The sequence below is a fragment of the Pleurodeles waltl genome, chromosome 5 (assembly GCF_031143425.1).
Source record: "Pleurodeles waltl isolate 20211129_DDA chromosome 5, aPleWal1.hap1.20221129, whole genome shotgun sequence".
Taxonomy (NCBI): Eukaryota; Metazoa; Chordata; class Amphibia; order Caudata; family Salamandridae; genus Pleurodeles; species Pleurodeles waltl.
This window is the reverse complement of record NC_090444.1, coordinates 1,308,840,753-1,308,863,184: the sequence shown is the minus strand read 5'-3', so window position 1 is coordinate 1,308,863,184 and position 22,432 is coordinate 1,308,840,753. Positions and strand designations below refer to the sequence as shown.

Sequence of the window (22,432 nt, the reverse complement as noted above, 5' to 3'; positions counted from 1 at the left end):
GGACTGCGAAAGACCTGCAGTAGTGGCTTTCGAATCCGCATTGGGTCCACGGCAGATCCCTCTCCCTTCCCCAACCAGATCTATCTATAGTGGCAGATGCGTCACTCCTGGGTTGGGGCGGCCACATGGGAGAGGCAGAGATCAGAGGATTCTGGTCCCCGCGGAGTCTGGGCTCCATATCAATCTGCTGGAGCTCCGGGCGATCAGGCTTGCGTTGAAAGCATTCCTTCCCTCTCTCAAAGGGGAAAGTGGTGCAGGTGTTCATGGGGAATACTACCGCCATGTGGTACTGCAATAAACAGGGCGGAGTAGGGTCCTGGACCCTTTGTCAGGAGGCACTACGTCTCTGGACATGGCTGGAACATCAGGGCATTACCTCTGGTGGGCTCCCTCAGCGCCAGAGCTGACAAACTCAGCCGTCGATGCACAACCAATCACGAATGGCGTCTCCATCTGTAGGTGGTGCAAGGTCTCTTTCAGCAGTGGGGAGAGCCTTGGTTAGATCTGTTCGTCTCCGCAGAGAACGCGCAATGTCAGCTGTTTTGCGCGTTGGAGTTTCCAAGGCGGCAGGCGCTTTTAGTCTCGAGTGGAACTCCAGCCTCCTTTCCGCCTATACCTCTTCTGGCCTGAGTTCTCAAGAAAATCAGGAATGACCGGGCCCAAGTCATCTTGGTGGCTCCGGACTGGGTGCAGAGAGTATGGTATCCACAGCTATTGAGCATGTCCATCGATCCTCCACTCAGACTGCCTGTTCTGGAGGATCTTCTGTCGCAGCAACAGGGGACAGTCCTTCCCACAAAACCTGTCCAACCTCCGCCTTCATGCGTGGAGATTGAGCGGCGCCAGTTGACGGCTTATGCCCTTCCACCCGAAGTCTGCAATATTATCTTGGCAGCCAGGCGTCCATCAACCAAAACTGTATATGCCTGTCGTTGGAATAAATTTGTGGCCTGGTGTACCAACAAATAGGTTGATTCCCTTTCCGCCCCTCTATCCGGGGTTCTTCTGTTCATTCTTTCTTTGGCCCAACAGGGCTCTGCTTTGGGCACCCTTAAAGGGTATATATCTGCCATTTCCGCCTTTCTTAGGCTACCTGATCAGCCTTCACTCTTTAAATCTCCTATTGTGAGTAGATTCCTAAAAGGGCTCACCCATTTATTTCCTCCCACTCCATTTATCATGCTTCAGTGGGACCTTAATCTTATACTTACTTACTTGATGTGTACCCCCTTTGAGCCAATGCATAATTGTCCCTTGTGGCTCCTCACCTTCAAAACTGTCTTTCTGGTCGCTATCACCTCTGCTTGCAGGGTGCGTGAGCTTCAGGCCCTTTCCTCAAAACCTCCATACTTGTCTGTGCACTCTGACAAAGTCATGCTGCGCACTAGGACTTCCTTCCTTCCTAACGTGGTCACACCCTTTCATGTAGGCCAGTCCATCACTCTGCCTACTTTCTACGCACCCCGACATCCTTACCATGAGGAGGAGAGACTCCACCATCTGGACCCAAAAAGAGCGTTGGCATTCTACCTCAATCGTACTAAAGATTTCCGGATGGACGATCAACTCTTTGTTGGGTATGTGGGTGCGATAAAAGGGAAGGCGGTGCAAAAGCGTACCATCTCTCGATGGGTGCTTCTTTGCATCAAAATGTGCTACGCTTTGGCCAAAAAGCAACCTCCTCAAGGCTTGCGTGCTCATTTCACCAGAGCAACTGCTGCTTCCACTGAGTTCCTATCCTGGATATCTGTCAGGCAGCTATGTGGGCGTCCCTGCACATGTTTGCCAAGCACTACTGCCTAGACAGTCATGTCCGTCGGGACGGCTATTTTGGTCGATCAGTCCTGCAGGACTTCCTAGTAAGATCTTGGTTCACAGCCCACCACCGAGGATGGCATTGTTGTTCTGAGGTAAGGAATCTGCAACTAGAAGTCTCTATCAGATGTACAAGTTACTTACCTTTGGTAACAAATTATCTGGTGGAGACATATTCTAGTTGCAGATTCCTTACGGCCCACCCATCTTCCCCGCTTGCGAACTGATTTCTAGGGACAAGGATTCCCCCTTTCAGGTCCTTAGCTCTGGCACACCAATCTCAGTGTTCTTAGTAGGTCTGCGCTTTGGCGTGGAAAGTCGTTAAAAGAAACTGACGTCACTGCGTGAGGGTGGCGTCTATATAGTACTCCTGATGTCATCACGGCGACCACGATGCCAACGACGCCCGCGGAGTCAACTGACGCCACCTGCCAACGCGCAAGGGTATTGCTCGAAGAAAAATCTCAGGATCCAGTCTGATGCCTGGGGGAAATTCTAAGGTAAGGAATCTGCAATTAGAATATGTCTCTACCAGATATTTTGTTACCGAAGGTAAGAAACTTGTACTTTATGAGCAGCACATCATGTATAGACATGTAAATCTTTCACATCTTCTAATGCATTGTTAAGTATAAGTTTAACCATTAGCGTGCAGTTTTTTTTCCTAGCAATTAGACCATGCAGTAAAGCAGCACAAGTATAATGTGCAGTTCCATGGCAACAGTTTGTGAAACAACCTCTCACACACTTACTCTGCACATCAGAGAAATTGCCTGATTCAGCGGTTATAGTTATACTTATGTTTAGGAAACTATAACTTGTGGCCTTAAGATACTTAACGTTATGAGTTATAGTTTCTTCAGATAACTGTAGCTATAGCAGATGAATTTCTATGGTTTTGTGTGGGTAAAACATGACCTTAACTATAATGTCCTTGTAACCTTTATTGTTTTCAGTAAATTGGTATGGTTTTTAATGTAAAGTAATATATAATTACTGTGTGTTAATACAACCACCTCCGTGCACGACTGCTCAGCGGGGTTTGGCCAAAGGCTGCACACAGCCTTTGTTGGCCATGAGTAGTGGGGGTTTGGTGGGTGAGTGGGACTAATTATTTTTTTTCAATCTGCTTTGGATCCGTGGATCCATTGCAAAGTTACACTGGGGGTTGCACTGATCACCGCAGGGGATCCGCGGGTCCTCACGTAGGTCAGAAAAAAAAGATTTGGTCAGTTTCTTGTTCTTGAGGGGTCCCTCAGGGACCCCTCCATGTGTTCTATGGGGTCAGGATACCTATCTCCTGACCCCTTATGTGTTTTTACACTTTATTGATCCCTCCCTCAGCCCAAGCGACAAACAAAATGGCGGCTGCAAGTTCGATTTTTTCTGTAACATTGAGATAGCAAAACTTTTGTGCACTGGATTACACCATTGGATTCCTATATGCCTTTCTGCCTCCTCTGCCATGAGTTCTGAAGAAGATCAGGAACAAATGGGACCCAAGTTATCTTAGTGGCTCCGGATTGGGCCAGGAGAGAGTGGTACCTGGAGCTTTTAGACATTAGCATCTGGCCTCCGATCTGACTACCACTATGGTAAGATTTTTAGTTGCAGCAGGGCAAAGTTCTGCTCCCAGGCCTGTACAATCTACACCTCAGTAAGATTGAGCAGCGACAGTTGACTGCATTCAATTTCCCACTCGAAGTTGTGAATCTCATACTCGTGGCCAGGTGTCCCACAACAGCTCGGATACATTTGTGGCAAAAAATGGCAGCTGCATGATAAGCCAGACTGTTGGAGGTCTTGGTATTTGTTTTACCTCTGGGCTAGCAAGGATTTTCAGTGGGCACTATTAAAGGTTACTTGTTGGCCCTTTAGGCATTTTTACATTTGCAGAACTGGTCATCCTTTTTTAAATCACCTCTCGTGATGATGTTTATCAACCGTTTGAAACATTTGTCCACCAAACCCTTTGTGATTCTACATTGGGATGTTAATTTGGTCCTCACTCTCCTCATATGCACTCCCTTAGAGCTGACGCACAGCTGCCCTTTATGTCTCTTGACTCTGAATATTGTATTCCCTGTCATGATAACTTGTTGGTCACGTGAATGAGCTTCAGGCTGTCTCAGTGCAGTTGCCCTGCAGCATCTTTTTTCAGAACAAGCTGGTGTTGAGGACCTTTTCATGTCGGACAGTCCATTACCCTTCCATTGTTCTTTGCTCTGTCTCACCCTTTGAAGGAGGAGAGAGTCCATTGGCTGGACCCTAACAAAGCCATGAGCTTCTATATCAATTGCATCGGAGACCATCAGCTGATTGATCAATTCTTTGTGGGGTTTTCTGGGGCAAAGCTGCATTAAGCTCAGATATGCACGGGCCAAGAAGCAGCCTCCAGAGGGACTGAAAGACAATTCCACCAGGGCCAAGGCTGCTACCACTGCTTTGGCACTGCGAGAGCCTGTTCTGGATATCTGTCAGGCTGTGAAGGGGGCATCAGTGTACGCATCCATGAAGCACAACTATCTTGATAGCCAGGCCTTAGAGAGGGGCCATGTGCCCTTTCAGTTCTGCAGTACTTTTTGATCTGAATCATTCCACAGACCCACCGCCTTGGCAGGTACTGCTTTGGCATCTATTCTATAGTTGAGGCACCCGCAGTTAGAAGTTTTCATCAGAACAACAAGTTTCTGACTTTCAGTTATGCTCTTTCCGGCGGTTACTGTTATCTAACCTCTGATTCCTCACTGTCCTCCCACTTACTTATTCTGTAGACCGATCTTTTTTTCCATCTAAAATTATCCCCAGCCCTGGGATTTGCACCGTGGTGCTCTAATTGGTTTTTGGGCTCTGCGTCCGATGGTGTAGACAGAGTCAAGAAAGAAACTGATGCCAGAATGTAGGGGTGGCGCACATATGCGGTTCTGTTCATCACTTCTGGGTGGAATAAAGTCCAAGCGGAGCTGCACAGTGCCACTGAACGGCATGTGGGAACACTACTGGGTAAAAGGTTGTTTCCCATCTTTTCAGCACATAGAAAAGCATCAACAATTGTAGAGAAAAGAAAAGACCGTGGACAGACTGTGTACAAAGAAATCTATAATGTTGTAGGACGTGGATAAATGAATCAAAGTGAGGAGAGACGTTTACAATCTATAGTGCCTTTAGTATGTTGTCCGGCTGTTGTAGAATCATAAGTCACTTGTAATTATGACTTTAGTGTGAATGAAATGGACCCTTAGGACAGGAAGTACAGGCTATGATGAGTCAAATTAACAGTACAGATTATCACTAGCTTTACTCAATTAAAAAAAACAACGCACAGCAGTAATTAAGTACATTGGTACAGTGTGCAAATAATCCTACCTTTTTTGTATTCACGTTTGCACCAGATCTGTTCAGAAGATTGTGAGTAAGCAGCAATTTCACAGAATGGTGTAGGGCCATGATAGGCTCGTCCTGCATATTACCAGGGTGCCAGTCCCGGCATACGATTAGCCTTTACTCCAGAGCCCATGCGCGATCACGTTCCTGCTCATGCGTGTTTGTGAGTTGTGCGATGCGAGCGACCTTCGCCTTCATTTGACAAACAGCAAGAGCACCTCTACAGGTGGGATAGCTTGGCATTATGTAACTTGTTTGTTCAGTTGTGGTAATTGGAATTTCAGCCTTGTTGAACATAATATGCCTGAAGGGTTGTAATCAAAGTAATCTCCAGTGAAGCTGCACTTTGTTAAATTGTGAATCAAATTCTGATCTATACCCACATGGGTTGTATTCCAGGGTTAATGTTGAGCCGATTGTGGTTCAATCTCAAAGTTGATTCTTGAACCCTGACTTGTATTCCAGGCCACACAGTGACGTTATAACTGTCAGCCTTTAAACACAACAAGAACCCACAATTCGAGTTCTTTGTATAAGGTTGCAAATCTTCAAATGCTACAAGATTATAAGGTGGCTCAGGAATATATACATTTGCTATATATACACTAAAGTAAACTGGAGATTAACCTGATGCTTGTGACAAATCGGGACAGTGAGTTTCCACCTTTTGACCTTGCAAACAACCGCCCTCACCTCACCTCCACATCTGGGTGGTACAGTAATTCTTCTAAATTTAGAAATAAACTCAATTAACACCATGAACTATTGCTTACAAATTTTGAACATCGACTGACTGTCAGGCTGAGGTACTGCACAATCCTGGTAACCAGCATTGCATACATGTTTCGGAGACATGGGCCTGGTAGTACTGAATATCTCACTGAAATGCCAAGACTCTCCTTTTTGGACATTGACTGCAGAGGGAAGCGAGGTCAGACTGTCAAGGTTTATTATTAGAAGGGGTGTACATTTAGAAATTTACTCATAATACACATGTAAATAGTACACAGATTGAATTCCCAGCTACTGCATTTCTTTTAAATATGAATTGGACTTGTGTTAGCAAGATTGAGCAAGTCAGTAAAAATATAATGGCTCACATTTCCACCAAGGCCCTTATTATGAGTGGCTCATAAAATGGGACAAAATGTACCTATCCCCAGATAAACTGATGTTGGGAGTAATTCTAACTCCAGGAGAGGGGAAAATACGCCCATAATGGGTGGGGCCCGAGGTTCAATCAGGAATATCAAGAGTGAGTAATCCCTAGTAATGTTCTCCAAATAATTCTTTTTTTGGTAGATTTTCACACTACGATTTCAGCTATCCTCAGCAGCTGAAATACTGATGTATAAGTAAGACGTCCTCAGTTTTCATTCAGCTCTAAAAAGTGCGATATGATCTGCAACTCTTGTTACCTGCCCTATCGGAATTAAAAGGCCACTTTTAATAAGAGCCTAAGTATGGTTGTTTGATTCTGTTCCTATAGAACCCAGTAGCGGCCCATGACCTATAACAGTGGAGAGTCATCGAGCCGCAGTCCGGTGGTAGGCACTGTAAAAAAAACACACAGTGCCTTTAGGCTCAAACTCCAAAGCTCTTAGTCATGGCTCATTATTATGATGAGCCGTGACTAAGAGCTCTGGAATTAAAGCTAAATGCAATGTGAGTTTCTCACAGTGCCTGTCAGTGGGCCAAAAAAAAAAGAAAAATATACTTCCCCACTCAAGTGCCGCCGTCATCAATGAATACATCATCCTTGAGAAGTTCAACTTGAAGTTTATTGTATTAAAACAACGTGGCATCAATCTGCTCCACAGCCTACTGTCACTCGCACCGTCTCTCTTCCCCGTAACTGCCTTTTTGACCTCCACGCATTCTGGAATCCCCCCATGACATTACCAAAACATCCACTCTCCTCCTTCTGCACCTCGTTGTTTTCCTGGAGTCTCAAGCAGCTCCCCTCTCCAAATCAGGCTGGGATTGGCTGGAGCAGGCTGCCTCGATGCCCCAGAAGGCACAGGGGGCCTGTGCCTGCTCTCCATCCAGCTATCTCAGACTGCTCAGTGGAGAAGTTTGCACTGGGCATTTGAGGCTCTCCGGCTCAAGACAGTCGGCCAAACTGCCATGCGCAGTGTAAACGGGTGGAGTGAGCACCGCTCCCCTGCTGCCAGTCAGCAGCAATGCCCTCCCCCAAACACTGCTCAGGCTGGGAGCAGTGAAAAATAAAAAAATGGTAAGTAATTTTTATTTTTCACATATGTTGCAATGGCAGCAGGGGATGATGCTCCTCTGCCCTAATGGGGAGGTGGGGCTGCCTCTGATGGAACCTTTCAATTCTGAGTGAGTGTGTTGTAGAGAAAGGGCAGAAACACCTGTGTGCTTATCTTGTGAATTGCGAGTAGGCAATGCATGTCAGAGGAAAGGACACAGAAGTGCTGAAGACCAAGGTGGCACCCTTAAGGAAAGAGTGCTTTGCATTGTGTGCTAGTAGGTTGCAGGCTCTAAAAAATAATAAAATTAATTAAACCGTATAACATGAGCCAAGCACTTTTTCTAAAATCATGTGATTCTGGGAGGCATCAGTTTTTCTCCCTTCCTTTTATTTTGTGGGTACAGGTTTAGCCGACCCCACTTGTGATATTTTGAAAGCAAACCTTTTTTGACCTGACAACGTCCTTGATGGAGCACATGCATATGCATAGCAGGAAATAAATTTGGGCAGGTAATTTTAAGGACCCCTATTAGTGTCCTGAGGAGGCCTATCATTGTTAACTGGCCGAAACACATCAACCGTCCTGGAGGAAAAGGAAAAAATTAGACCTCCTGCTTTGGAGATTTGTATCCTGAGTCTCAAATGTTGCTTCCCAGAACAGTCTAACTGTAATGAAGATGAGGGCTTACACCATATCTACCTTCTTCCTAATGTAAAATGTAAAATACATAGAGCGAAGAGCTCCTTTTATGAAAATAAAATGTTTAGTTCTGTCTGGCAGCAGCCCCACCCACTGATAATTTCTTAGGGCTTTACTGTCACCTACAGTTAATGTTTTATTTTATTTTACCCTCTGACTGTAGTTGGTTGTTGTTTTGTTTGAATCTTTTTATTGCATTTGTGTACGTATTATAGACATATGTAGCATCTCCATAACATATATTGTTTTCAAAAGTAACAACAGAGATTATCAGGGCAATGAGTTGAAGACTCAGTAAACCCAATGGTAAACAAAAACTTGTCAAAGTATACATCAAGTCTGCTTCACGACATTGAAGGAGGAAAAAAGGTTAGCATCATTAAAGAGGAACTACATACAAAATAACAAATGGTTTGGGGGAGTGAATACTTTCAGGGGAAAGCAGTAGGTGTTCACGATGGAAGACTGGTGACAGGAGAGGCGCCCGGACCTTCAGGAGTCAGAGCCTCCCTGGCTGCATCATTGAAAGGTAACAAAGCAATTTGAAAATTGCCCAGCATTGCCTCCCAACTGGTTGCATGAGGGTATTTGCACAGACCTCGTGTGTCTTCTCTGTGCAGGGCAGTGCCTTCAGCTCAGACCCGCATGGAGAGTCCCCAGGCGGTAATCACCGGGGACACAGGTGATCTCCATTTACGGGTGATCAGTTGTCTGGCTAGGAGGAGCCCCAGGTCGATAAACCGGGGGATGGCTCTATATTTGTGTCCCTGTGGCAAAGGCCTAGCAGACATACCTCCCAAGTGTGTGGCACGGGTCACTCTGTACAGTTGGCCAAGTGCCTTGTCTCACCCAGCCAGTAGTGGTGAAGGGGGGGATCTTGCACACTAGACCGGCATCAGGTAGAATGCAGGGGGGTCAGACTGCATTAGTACGGTGATAATAGCACCTTATTTTATCTGGAGTAAGATAAGCTTTTGCGAAGTATGTAATATTGAAAAAGGCAGAAACAGGTATTGTGCAGGGTTATGCATGCACACTTGGGTGCACTTATATGTTATTTGACGATTGAGCATATTGGCCATTACTCATGTGTGTTATCTATGACTTTTTAGCCCTGAAGAAGTCGTTTAGGGATGTTATTCATTCCCAAAGACGAAACACGTGTTGGCTTGAACGTCTTGTAACCAGAATGTGGCTTGAATTTGGACATATGAACAATTTGGATCAAAGATCGCTCAACAAATAAACATTTTTCATCAAATACCGTGGACTAATTGCTTTATTAAGCGTAACCGAAAGTTGGTTGTAATCTGTTAATTTGAATAATCATGGACTACTGATGTTACAGTTTTCTTCCCTTTGTTCTATACTCATAATATTGTTTTGGGTTACTTTATTACATTTATGTACTTGAGGAGACTTTGATGGATAGTATCATCTTTACATTACGAGTTGTGTAAATATTTGTTATCAGTGTTTTTCTAGGGGTCACCCCATTGTGCAATGTATTATTAGTGTGAGGTTTAGGACCTCTGAGGGTTGGGTGTTTCCCTTGTGGGGTTTCCCCAATAATTATACTGGCAGACTAGTACTTTGAGCGCCATTTCCTCATATTACACCCCGTTTTTATTATTGTGCAGGACCAGTGCTGGGTATTTTAGAAAAGCAACCCATTTGTTATCATTAAAAGGGCAACCTAAGTCTGTCTCCCAGCGATGGTGCAAAGGAGTTGATGAAAGTGCAACGTGTGTGCATAGTGAGATGTATCGGACGTTCCCCTTGCCTGCTGCCCCAGCATGCATCTAAAGCTCCAGGTACAGAGCTGTGTAGTAGAAAATGACCAGGAGGGAGTCCCTCATCTGCAACTAGGGCCTCAAAGGGTAAGAGGGAGCAGTCGCAGTAAAGATCCCATATTGTGTGCAAACCTACATCTTGCTCAGTAGCAAGTTCCCTCGTGGAGGTGGCCTGTTTTCTCATGGGGTGCCCAAGAGAGGTAGTGCTGGGACATATGGCTAGGCTGCCTTAGTGAGCAAAAGGCTCCGTTAATAGCATCGGTGTGGCACGCCTAGCAGTTCAGGGATTGGGGATGGTATGTTAGTGCAGAGGTGGTAAAGGTGCAGTATGCGAGACAAGCTCTAGGCGGGGGAAATCATGGCAGTCTCAGCCTGCTGGAATCCTGCCAGCCAGCGAGCCATTCATTGTAGCTGTGAGGCCAGGTAGTAATGCTCAAAGTTTGGGACAACTTTCAGTTGTCAGCAAGTACAGTTTATTAAGTGCCACTCTACAACATTTGTTGTGCCAGAGGAATTCCTTTGAGAGTTTCTCAAGTGTTTGAAAACAAGATTTAGGAATGTAAAGGGGGAGATTAGCAAAATATTATAACAAACTGGGCAGCATCACCATCTTGACGAGTGCTATCTGCCCTGCAATGGACAGAGGGAGTGTTTTCTAGAACACTCTCCGTGACTGCAGTGAGGACACCGTCTGGGTGAGATTGTCATCAAAGTCAGCAGGTTCACTGTAAACATGAATGCCCACATATGAAACGTCACGGGCTGTCATGTCAGCCAGGTGCCATTTAGAAGGAAGACAGGTTTGGGGGTAGCAGCATTAAAGGAGTAAAGGCATGAGTTTGTCCAATTAACCGAAAGGCTTGAAATTGTTGCAAGCCTGTGAAATATGGGTGCCCAGTCAGGGGAGATTTCATGTATGTCACATAGGTATAGGAGCAGGTCGTCAGCATAAAGTGTAACTGAGTGCAAACCTTCTTCTAGTGGGATCCCCCAATCCTGGCTATGCAATACGGAGGGTGACTGCTAGTGGTTCAGTGGTGAGGGAGAAGAGAGGAGGGCAGTGTGCATCCCTGTCGGGTTCCTTGGTGAATCCTGATGGGGTCGGAGCTTAGAGCCCCAGTTTTGACTCTTGCTGTCAAGAGTGTGGTTGTAAAGGAGTCTGACGAGTTGAATGAATCTGTAACCCAATCTGTAGCAGAGGAGGACCGCAAACAGAAATGCCCACTCCATGGAGTCAAATGCTTTATCTAAATCCAGCCCAAGGCAGCCCAATGGTGTACAGGCTGTGGGCATGTTCCTGGACTCTAAAGAACCCCCGCAGGGTCAGAGAGGTATTTCGGGATGGGACAGACCTGTTCTGATCAGGGTGTACCAGCGTTGGTACCAAGGAGACCTGACTGTTGGAAAGTATATTGGCCTAAAGTTTCTAATCTGTGTTAAGAAGTCAAATTGGGCGATACAACATTATGGCAGTGGGATTCCGGTCCAGCTTAGAGAGTGAGATGAGACAGTAGTTGGTTATTGATGTCTGCCTATAGAGGACTGTTAACAAAGAAGGATGGCGTTGAATAGAGAGATTTTGGGTTGACGGGTAACACTAGGATAATTGTGACATATTTATTAACGTTTTTAGATCAGGCATATATACAGCTTTTATTGGGCTCCCTGCCTCATGTTTAAAAACAATCATAGTGAAATATTATATATTAATATAACATACTGTGAGGAGATGTGGGTTAACAACAAGAAGAGGAGCCGACTTTGGAATGCGGCTAAAAATCCTGTTATTCTAGGCAAATCACATAACGTCCCAAGTCTTTAAAAAAAACACTGTGTAATATATGGCTGTCACTTTGGGCTGTGATAGTGCTATGTAAAACTGTCAGAATACTAAACTATATATACATCTGGAGGTTCTGTTCAAGTGTCGTTAACATTTTTCCCACCGTAGCCTACAGCATGGGCAGTGGTCAGCATACTAACCACTGGCTGTCTTCACTGTACGTGACCCAATTTTTCTCTTGCACATCTACACATCCACTTAGAAGGTACTTCTATTCTGCTTTTATTCTTGTTTTTTCATTTATTTTTGCACTGGGTCATTTTTATGTACTTTCTTTTGCACATATATACACACCACCTGTAGAATTCTGCATTTTTTAAAATTAGTTTTTCACTTTTAAAATTGATTGCTTTTGTTCACAAAAACAGAAAGAAAAGGAAAAACATCATAGCTGATAAAGCCAAACCTTATTGCTTGTTTTTTCTTGGTGAGAATAAGTCCTCTTGTTATGTCCAGCATGTTCGACGAGTGCCTGTGTGTGCCGAGCGTTCCAGAACCCGGTTGTATGGTGATGCAGGTTTTGGCATGAGATGCACGCAAGGGGACAGTTGGGAGGACTATGTGGTGGTAACAACAGCTTTTCTGATGCTGCCACTATCCCATGTCTAGTACCGAAATAAATCCTCTTTTTGGCACTTATTTCGAAGTCTCCGATGGTTCTTTCCCCCACCGTGACACATCTGTACCGAAATATAGCTACTGCGCTACTGTAATGCTACAGTATAGCACAGCATACTTCAGCATGTGTTATTGGTTGGGTAGGGGTGTTATGCAATGCACTTTGCTGGAGTGGTTGAACTTCTAATACTAGGATTCCTTGCCATAGTGCAAAAGCACAAAACAATATTTCTGGTGGAATATTGCTTAAGGAGGTCTTGTATAGTGTATCCATAGAAATATAGTGGCTACATGCAATACTGTGGAATTTAAATTATCCCAACTCTGTGTCCCAGAAAGTCTCCTCTGTCATCTTTAGGAGGTGGCTTGGTGCAACAATGATACTGAAGCACTATCGGGTTGGGCAGCCAAAACCATCCTCGGTTTCTCCGTTTTTGATACTAATAGTATTAATGGCACTTAGTCAGAGGGCCTCTGTCACTGGACAAAGAATTGAGGGATCAAGAAGTGAGTCCCTGAGAATGAAGCCTAGTGGAAGAAATTGTTTGCAAAAGCTTTGTTTACAGATTTTGTGGCTCATTGAAGAACCGTTTCTTAGGGTACAGTTGCACAGGAGCAGACCCACATCATATTTTGCAAAATCAGCAGGATATAGATGGACTTTTTTTTTACTGTCTAGGAAACCAGCATTAAACCGAATCGCCCTGCTAGTTCTGTACTCACACTCATAAATTGTATATTTGGGCATGATGAACTCTGTGGTTTACTTTGAGGTTTACGAATGACGGCTAATGCAAAGGAAGTTTCTATTTCCGTTATAGGATTGATGATCCCTAGTACAATAGACTTGTGCCCCTTACTGCATAGTGTACAGTTGTGTTTCCCTCCCTAGAGAGCCCAATAGTGAGTATATGTCATCCTTTTTTTTTTTTTTCGGCCCTTGCCTCACACTGATCTGGTATATGTGCAGAGGCTTAGGCCTGGCCTTTGACATGAGTGAGGTCATGAGGGCCTGGTGGGGTAAAGCAAGCCTTCTCTCATTTACTGACAGTGAACTACTGCCCCTGTTGTGGTTAGAGCATGTAGAGCGGTTGTTGCAGTGTTGTGAATCCATAGTTGTGACCAGACCTTTTTACCTATATCACTGGAGTGGAGGCCTACTGGCCCACTCATGTAAAATGTTGCTTCTATGCGCTAACTCAGATCCCTGCCATAACATCTCAAATGTATGTTATGCATGTTTATGTATATGTGTATGTGGTCTTTGTGATAAATACATTGTATGTACGTGTTAGCTAGAGTAATGGATGCCTGTGGGTTCTATTTTGGAACTCCTGACCAGTTCACTTGCACAGGATGGAGTTGAAGTTATTTTCCCTGACAGTGTAATTGTACAGTTGACACTCCTGAAGAAGGAGGTGACTTTCACACTGAAATCGAGACAAGGGAGACAAAGCTTCTTTAGAATTTTTTTTGCTTAAAGTGGTTGCTGATTAGTCTTCCTGTGGCACTGCCATATGATTGATGATAGGATGAAAGGAACCTCTCTTCTTAAGGTAAAAGGGATCCCTTTAGATGGGACTTGCCTTTGTCTCTTCTATGATCACTGTGCAGTGTGACTGTGGATAGCCAGGTGCAGAGATCTCACACCTCTTTGTGCATCTGTTGTGGGTGCTAAGGGCAGGAGACTACTGTGCTGTGGGTAGCATCTTTCTACCCTTAGCATGTGCTTGGAAAGCAGCCTGGAGTGAACACCTTAAAAAATGGACCATTCCAATTAGGTTTTGAAATAGCAGCGATTCTACTTTCCTGTCTACCTTAACTGAATAAAAGTGAGAGCCAATGACCCACTTGTTGTTCCAGTTCTGAGTACTCTTCAACAAAGAAAGGTAATCCTCCACAGAGTAATATGAGGACTGCTGTGCAACTAGAACTGGTGTCTGCCTGACAACCAGCTTCTTAGAGGTGATGGAATAGCACCTCAAGTCTTTTCTGGATGGAAGAAGCTGTTCTGCCCAGAAGCACCTAGAATCCAAAGCCTCTGCTGAGAGAGGCAAGCAGTCTGCCCAGTCCTGCAGGAGGCGTGACTGTTGACGGAGAGCCAGTGGCATCCTGACCCCTCATGTTGTCACGGTTTCAGGCAGGTCTGATCAGGACTCTGGTTGGGACACCCCTTGAGGTCACCGAATATCCTAAAGATGTAGTGTACTGGGGCAGAAGAGCAGCTAAAGGCATACACGGAAAGGACAGCTATGGACAGGCACAGGAAAGTAAAAGCAGAACAACCCTTGTTTGAACAGAGAGGAAACAGATTACTAATGGACAAACATGCTGTGGTTGTACACAGAGTAAGGCGCAGAACCTCCCACAGTGACAGGGAATGTCAATGCCTTTGTGCAGTTTGCTCTTACAGATAGTCACCCTGCCAGCCCCATATAAAGGAGGCAGCAGAAATGATTCTGTCTCTGGACCCTAGAGCACAAACAAGGATAGTACTTACATACCCAAGACACGCTCTTGTGGGTCCAGCTGGAAAAACAGTGGCGATTCCTGAGAAAACAGCGATAGCACACTGTCACTGTTAGGCACGAAAGACAACGTATAACACTAGACAAGGACGGGGCTGGAATTACCTCCTGGAAACCAGGAGCCAACCCCAGTACAAAGGAGGACACTTATACACTGGTGAAGACTGATAGAACACTTACCAGACACAAATACCCAAGAAGAAACAGAAACAGAAGGGAACAAGCTAATAGGCAGAGGCAAGAACTGGGAACAGGCTCAGGCTGAAGCAAAGGCAAGACTAGGACTTGAAAACAGGGCGCAAACTTCTGGCTGGAACAAATAGAGATAGGACTGGGTAACCGAGAGCAGGCTCTGGCTGGAATAGGCAAGGACAGGGCTGGAATACAGGAAGTAGGAAATGAGCAGTAATCGGTACTGGGAAACAAAGAGCAGGTTCAGGCTGAAACAGAGCAGGGCAGAGAAACAGGGAGCAGGCTCTGGAAGAAACAAACAGGTACAAGGCTAAGAGATAGGGAGCAGACTCTAGTTGGAACAATCAGGAGCAGGGCAGAGAAACAGGAAACAGGATCAAGCTGGAACAGAACAGGAACAAAACTGGAACACCATCCGACAAAGAGTCTGTAACACAAAGGAATCGAACTCCAATGCACGACGGGGATCTTGAGGAAATGGCTGATATAAGCAGTTCCAAGCTGGGCTGCACAGGAGAGGTCTCAGGTGTGTGTCGTTTCAGACACCTGCAAGTCTTGGAGGAGAGGATCCGGTGAAAAGGAGCAACTGTACTTCTCCCATAGAAAACAATGGGAAACAGAATCCAGGCTTTCCTGACTACCAGGCTGTGCATTATGGGATTTGCAGTCCCAGAAAGCAAATGTAGTACTACACAAGTATACCACGGTGAAAAGAGAAACAAACAGGAGTCAGCAAGGGACTCTAGATAAGTGTTCAAGGTGATTCCCAGGCTACCGAGAGTCCCCTTACAGCGCCCCCTAGAAATGGGACGACAGAGTCGTAACACATGTAGTGTTGGTCAACCAGAAAAAGAAGATTCAGGAGAATGGTCTGCATGCCCTTAGGAGCGTGGACTCAGTCTCTGTATGAATGGTGCAAGGCAGGAGGAGCAACAAGGACCTATACAGCTTCATCCAAGAACCTGTGCCAAAGTGCACAGAGCCTTAGAATTGAAGAATTGTGCCCAAGGGTACTGTTCCACTGCACTGAAGAACTGTGCCTGAGTTGACTGTGCCCCTTCATCAGATAAACTTTGCCATGGGTGGATTGTGCTGCATTGACTTGTGTCCCTCCTCACATCCTAATCCCCATATCTCACTCAAGCCATAAGCAGGGTCATTGATAGCCATAGGCCTACGTATTCACTGAAGCACTGCAAAGAACTCCAGGTGGCAGCCTCTGCTGCTACCCACTACGAGCTCTGCCCAAACTCAGGAAGAACCTCTAGCCAGTGAGTCTACTCCTAGAAGAAGGAATGAGAAGGACATGTGCTGTAGGCTCTTGTCTTCCTCCTGAGGAGGAATGAAACAACTCTTCTGTGATGTGAGTTGTAACACTGGGACTATTTGATATAAATGAGTGCATCAACTATTCAAAGAGGGTGATCTGCCCCTGGTGCGTGATATCTGATCTTGAGAGCCCGAACCCAGAAGTGTGGCACCTGTCTAATTACACAAAGGATGGGTACCGGGGAGAGGGTGAGGAGGATCCAAGGTGCAGTAGCCCAAGCACCAGTAAATCAGTTGTACCTATAGTTTGATATAAAGTTTTACTTGTGTAATACAGTACTTTTTTTTAACGAAAGTAAAGCACTGGATAGGACAATCTGTTATTTTGCTGCTGGATGGTTAGTGAATTAGGAGTTTGTGCACCCCCAAAATACCTCCCTGAGAAGGATGTAACTGCTCGCCATTGCTACCACTGAGTGTCAAGTGCTGAAAGGGGTTTATTTGTCCTAGTTTTGTAGAGCCATAGTAGGATGGACTCCGAGACATCAGAGACAGACTACCCGAGACCCCATGGCTCCTCCAACCGGTACCCCCAACTGGGGTTCAACAGGAAGGCTGCTTACTGGCCATCACTGCTAAATCTGTGCCATCTGTAATACCTGGGTACCTCTCTTTCTCAGAATGTAAGAGGTATGGCTGGATTTAACCCTTTTTTACCTGAGGGAGTTGGGGACCTTAGGCAGGATGTTCCCATTTTGGTATGTAACTCCGGTTTGTGGATTACCATTGAGACAGCGGTTGACATTGTTTCCTTTGTCCAGCTGCATGTGATGTAGAGTGTAGTGGTGGAGAATAGAGTGGCGTAGAGTATAGGGATGCAGAGTAGAATAAAGTAGCATAGAGTGGAGTGACGTAGACTACAGTGTGTAGAGTGCAGTGGCATAGAGCGTTGTAGAGTGTAGTGGTTTAGAGTAGATTGGCATAGAGTGCATTTATTTTGAGTACAGTGGTGTAGAGTGCATTAGCATAGACTGCTTTGGCATAGAGTGCAGTAGTTACCGTGGAGTTGCACACACTATAGTCGTGTGGAGTGGTGCTGCGTAGATTGCAGTGGCGCTGACTGCAGTGGCAAAGAGTAGAGCGGCACTGAGTGCAGTGGCACGGAGTAGAGTGGTGCAGGGTAGAGTAGAGTGGCATAAAGTGCAATGGTGCAGAGTAGATCAAAGTGGCATAAGTGGATTGGCATAGAATGTACTGGCACAGAGTGGAGTGCTACACAGTTCAGTGCATTGGCATAGAGTGCAAAGGCATAGAGTGCAGTGTCGCAGAGTGAAGTGGTGCAGCGTATGGTGCATTGGCATACAGTGGTGGGGAGAAGAGAGGTGCAGAGTAGAGTGCAGTGACAGTTGCAGTGGTCCAGGGTACAGTATAGGTGCGTGAGGTGGTGCAGGGTAGAGTGCAGTGGCGTTAAGTGGTGTGGAGTGGGGTAAGGTGGGAGTATGCATGGTGTGGTAGTTCACTGCCATTGCAGAAAACGCCTCTTCAGTTAAAATGGCAATTAAATTTGCACAGACGTACAGTTTTACTGTTAAAAGTATATAGTGCACAAACAATTATGTGGAATGTCGTTCAGGCTTTGACATAAAAATGAGGTATTTGGGTTCATTGAGCTTGCAGTAACATCTGTTTTGTGTGTTTCCAGTGACAACAGCCAGTACTTGTCCAAGGTTTGCCAGCTTGCTTTTTGAATAACATATACCCTGAAGAACTAGCCTAACATGGCTCTCCTTGCACCCAAGCTCAGCTGCTTTGCAGAACGCTGGAACTTTCCCTCCCCATTGTTTAGTTTACAATTCTATCTCAGTTATCTGCCATCACAGTTGCTTATCACTTTGTGCACCTGCTTTCTATGAGTGGATAAAATCATATTATACTTATATTGCAGCGCATTCAAACTGGCATTTTGAAAGCATTCAATAATCCGACTACCAAAACAGCAGATGAAGAAACCAAGAGGAAGGTCAAAGGTAAGTTAGCTTGCTTTAAAAATCGACCCATTTGAAACATTCACTTGGTCAGTTAAGTTTCTATGCAGGCATGCTTTCATCCCTAATAGTGATGATAAAGTATGATAGCATGCATATGCTTGTTTATTGATTATTTTTTGGATCACTGGTAACTGGCTACAAGCAAGCAACCAAACAGTACTTCAGAATGCATGTGAAGGTAGGGTGCAGTTCTGTTTGGAAACAGGAAATCAAATCAGTGTTCCTAACGATTAATGTATGCTCCTTCTAGTTTCCCTTTTTCCAGATTGTTTCCCTAGTGATCTGCTCTACACTCTAACCTTTTTGGTAAATTGAACATTCTGCTATCCCACTTCAGGGTAGAGTAACGCATTTTCTGAAGAGGGTCGCTTGGGCAATTAAATGTATAATTGTCTCTATAAAGGGGCTTATTGCTTTAAAGATTGGAAGTTCATGTCTCCAGATAGCACATATGACATGGATCTGATCTAGGTGATCGAATACACTCGTAAATTACTTAACAAAATTACTTGTAGACATAGTTGGCTCCATCAAATAGGAAGGGTACCTCAAGTAGGTATTAGTTGTTTTATACCCTCAAAGGAAGTAAGCATATTATTGCAGGGCCTACAGTTGCTTTGAGAATACACCCTCCATTTTTTAGATTGACTGATTTCCTTTGTCATGGCCATCAGACATGTCTGCGGACCTGTGCACATCAAGAACTTGCTGCCTGTGTCAGGCATTGGCGTTTACTGTCCCTTTTCTTTCTAACAGTGGTCACATCACTTCACTGCTTAACGTCCCTGAGCTGTTTTCCTAATAACCGTCAGGATGACTTGGAGTTTCCAGCATTTTTTGCTGCTGACATCATCTCCTCTTCCGTTGCCACCTCAAAATCTTTACCCATGGTAAGGCCTCGGGCAGGGGTCAAAGCACTGCTGTTCGCTCGGCCATTTCATTTTCCGTTTTGGGAAGATGAGGGTACATGGATTGAAGCTAGCTTCTTGTTGGGCCCATCTTTTGAGTTTAATAGTTCCGGGTAGTAAGGTCTTGAGGTTCTTGGCGAATTCCAGTGCCATTAATCTTCCATCTTGGCCACTTGTCTATCTATGTCTTGTGATTTTTTGTATCAATTGCATTTTATGGTATCTGTTATTTCGAGCTGCTCAAACTCTGACGTTGGTGAGGAGGTTGTTATAGTATGCATATTGTTTCTCTAATCATTTGATACCAAATTTAGGAACAGTAGACTATCTGGCTTTACTTCTGCTGTTTTGAAGCCTTAAGCACTGTTCTTCCGTTTGCCAAATGTGTTGTTGTTTAACCGAGTGGTTGTTCCATCACTGCAGAACAAGTCCTCCCTCGACAATGGAGATCCTTAAAAATATCATAGCTTATGTCATCACCCAGCAGACACATAGTTTACTTGAGTGTAATAACCTGTTAGATGTCATACCGTTATTTTAGGCTTATGTAGAATATGGGCTTGGTCATGGCTTCTCTCTGTTGGTAGATGGCATCAGGGTCTAGGTATCATTTTGGTAGAACTGGCAATAGCTTTTGACACGACTGACCCTCTGATTGGCTGTCTTCTGGATCTTGGCCCTAAGGACACAGATCTAAAGTGTTAGCAGATTTAGCAGAGACACGTCACCCCTTTTGTGTCAATTGAAACCTTCTCTCGGGTTCACATGACTAGTTTCCTTCAGCTCTTTTTTGTAATGTTTTTCCACTAGCTCTTTCTAAACTGATCGATTCTTGAGGTTTCTCATTTTTATGTCTTCAAAGGGTGCCTACAGACAAAATACGTTTTTGTTCACTAAGTGTCCAGTCATGATTCTGGCTAGAGTGCACGAATTTGCCAAAAGTATTTTTAACCTTTGAAATAGACTTTTTTTCTGCCTGAATTAGTTGGCCTTTGTCATTTGAAAAGTTCTCAACCCCTGTGCGTTTTCTAAAGAATTTGGGTTGTCTGTCTGATTCAGGACGGTTGTTGGCTACCAAGAAAGAGATGTCATCATATCAAACATTTTTCAATATTACGAAAGACATAGGCACTTCTCCATCAACTACCTCCATCCAAAAATACACCCTAGGCTGTGCTATGTAGACATGCCACACTTAGAGTAGCTGTCAAGTGGCCACATTTCATGTGTGCCACTGACACCCTCAGTCAGAGCAGGATTTTTAGTGATCCAGATATTGCATTCCGCAACTTTTAATTTCACTTTTAACATTGCTAATACGGCCTCAGTACTCTACGATGCAAAGTGTTTCTTGGCTGGAAAAAACAGGACCTGCAGATAGTGTATATAATACATGGCACTTGGCTCCTTGTGGCTCCAGCTAGACTGACGCTGCACATGATAAATCAAAACAGGCCAGATCATCAAAAGGAGGAAAGGCTTGACCGAGATGAGCACTAGAAAGAGGAATTAAATCAGAGAAGGCATGTGATAAGGTTATAATTAATCGGAAGTAAAGTGGTATTTGAAACAGAACACAAACGCCCAGACTGAAAGATGCTACTAATTTACAAATGTTTTCAGTGGAACTATCAGTGTATGCAGTATGTGGATGTCTAAAGAAATTTGATAAAATATGGGTTCGATGAATAACATATACTGGAACCTGAATTAAATGCCTTTGAAGCCATAGCCCCTCTAACAGAATGGGCCCCAAAGATTGAAATGTCAATTCCTGCTTCCTGAAGTAACCATCTAACCCATCTGGCCAAAGTCGTGAAAGATACAGGCCCAAAAGGTTTCTGCAGAGAAATCAATAACTGTCCAGTGGGATTCCTGCGAACTTCACGAGTGACATCCTCATATACGTTTAGACACTTAACTACGCATAATTTAGCATTATCTCTAAAACTTGGATAAGAAATACATGTAGAATTCGATTTAGTACGATTGGTGATTCTAAAAGAGACTCCTTTAGGAGTAAATACTCTACCTGCAATATCCAGTGCTTTAACATCTGACACTCTCCTGCATGAAATAAGACAAAGCAACATAGAGACATCTGTTTCCTGCATAATCCTTCATTGGCTGGCCAAGCCACCCGAAATTTCAATATTATATTAACATCCCACAAAACCGAATATTTAGGTTGGGGGGGAACGCACCAATCTAATGCCACGCAGAAGTTTACAAATCAGTGGGTGCTCACCAACCGGTTTACCATCAATTCTGGGATGTTTCGCTGAAATGGCAGATCTGAAATTATTAACCGTTCTATAAGCTAAACCTTGAGTAGCCAAATGTGACAATAAATCCGCAATCATATGCACAGAGGCCCCCACGGGAACCACGTTCTTTGACCGCACCAATCCAGCCATTGCTTCCAAGCTGAAGCGTACCTTTTATGCGTGCTAGGGGCCAAGGATTGGGTGAGAAATAATTTAGTGCTCTCCGAAATCTGAGAGACTTGTTCCTATCCCTGGAAATCCTCCATGCCATGAGGGATAACTGCCCTCCCAGAATGAGAGGATGTGGAAGGCCCATCGGATCCAACAAGAGATCCTCCGATCTTTGAATCCGCACTGGAGCTGCGCAACAAAGGGCCAACACCACTGGAGACCAAGATTGCACTTTCCTACAAGGAGTCACTAGGACCATCTCTGCTTTCTGTCGAAGGACGTGGGAGAGAACTTGATGAATCATCGAGAAGGGGGGAAACGCATAAGCCAGTTCCTCCGACCAGGATTGAAGGAAGGCGTCGTAACTGAGAGCTTGCGGATCTGGTCTCCAACTGTAAAAGCGCAGAAGATGCGCATTCAGACGTGACACAAACAGGTCTATTGAAAAAGGACCGCACAGACGATTGAGAAATTGAAAAACTCTGGGATGTAACCTCCAGTCGCTGACATCCCGAAGATATCGGCAGTTCCAATCTGCTATCACATTCACTTTGCCCGGAATATATTCCACTGTGACAGATATCTGATGGGCTAGACAAAAATGCCAAAAGTCCTTCGCAATTTCTGCTAATATCTTGGATCGGGTTCCCCCCATTTTCAAAAGGATACAACAGTGAGCTT

The 22,432-nt window shown here is 44.7% G+C and overlaps 1 protein-coding gene across 6 annotated transcripts in view; it reads left to right on the top strand.

Moving 5' to 3' along the window:
* The window catches only part of USP45 (ubiquitin specific peptidase 45), an 883,181-nt gene that overhangs the window by 583,212 nt on the left and 277,537 nt on the right, over positions 1-22,432 (top strand). For all 6 annotated transcript variants that reach the window (XM_069235543.1, XM_069235541.1, XM_069235545.1 and 3 more), the window contains one exon: positions 18,303-18,384. In XM_069235543.1, the coding sequence (XP_069091644.1) occupies positions 18,303-18,384 (82 nt within the window). The remainder of the gene's footprint in view (positions 1-18,302; positions 18,385-22,432) is intronic.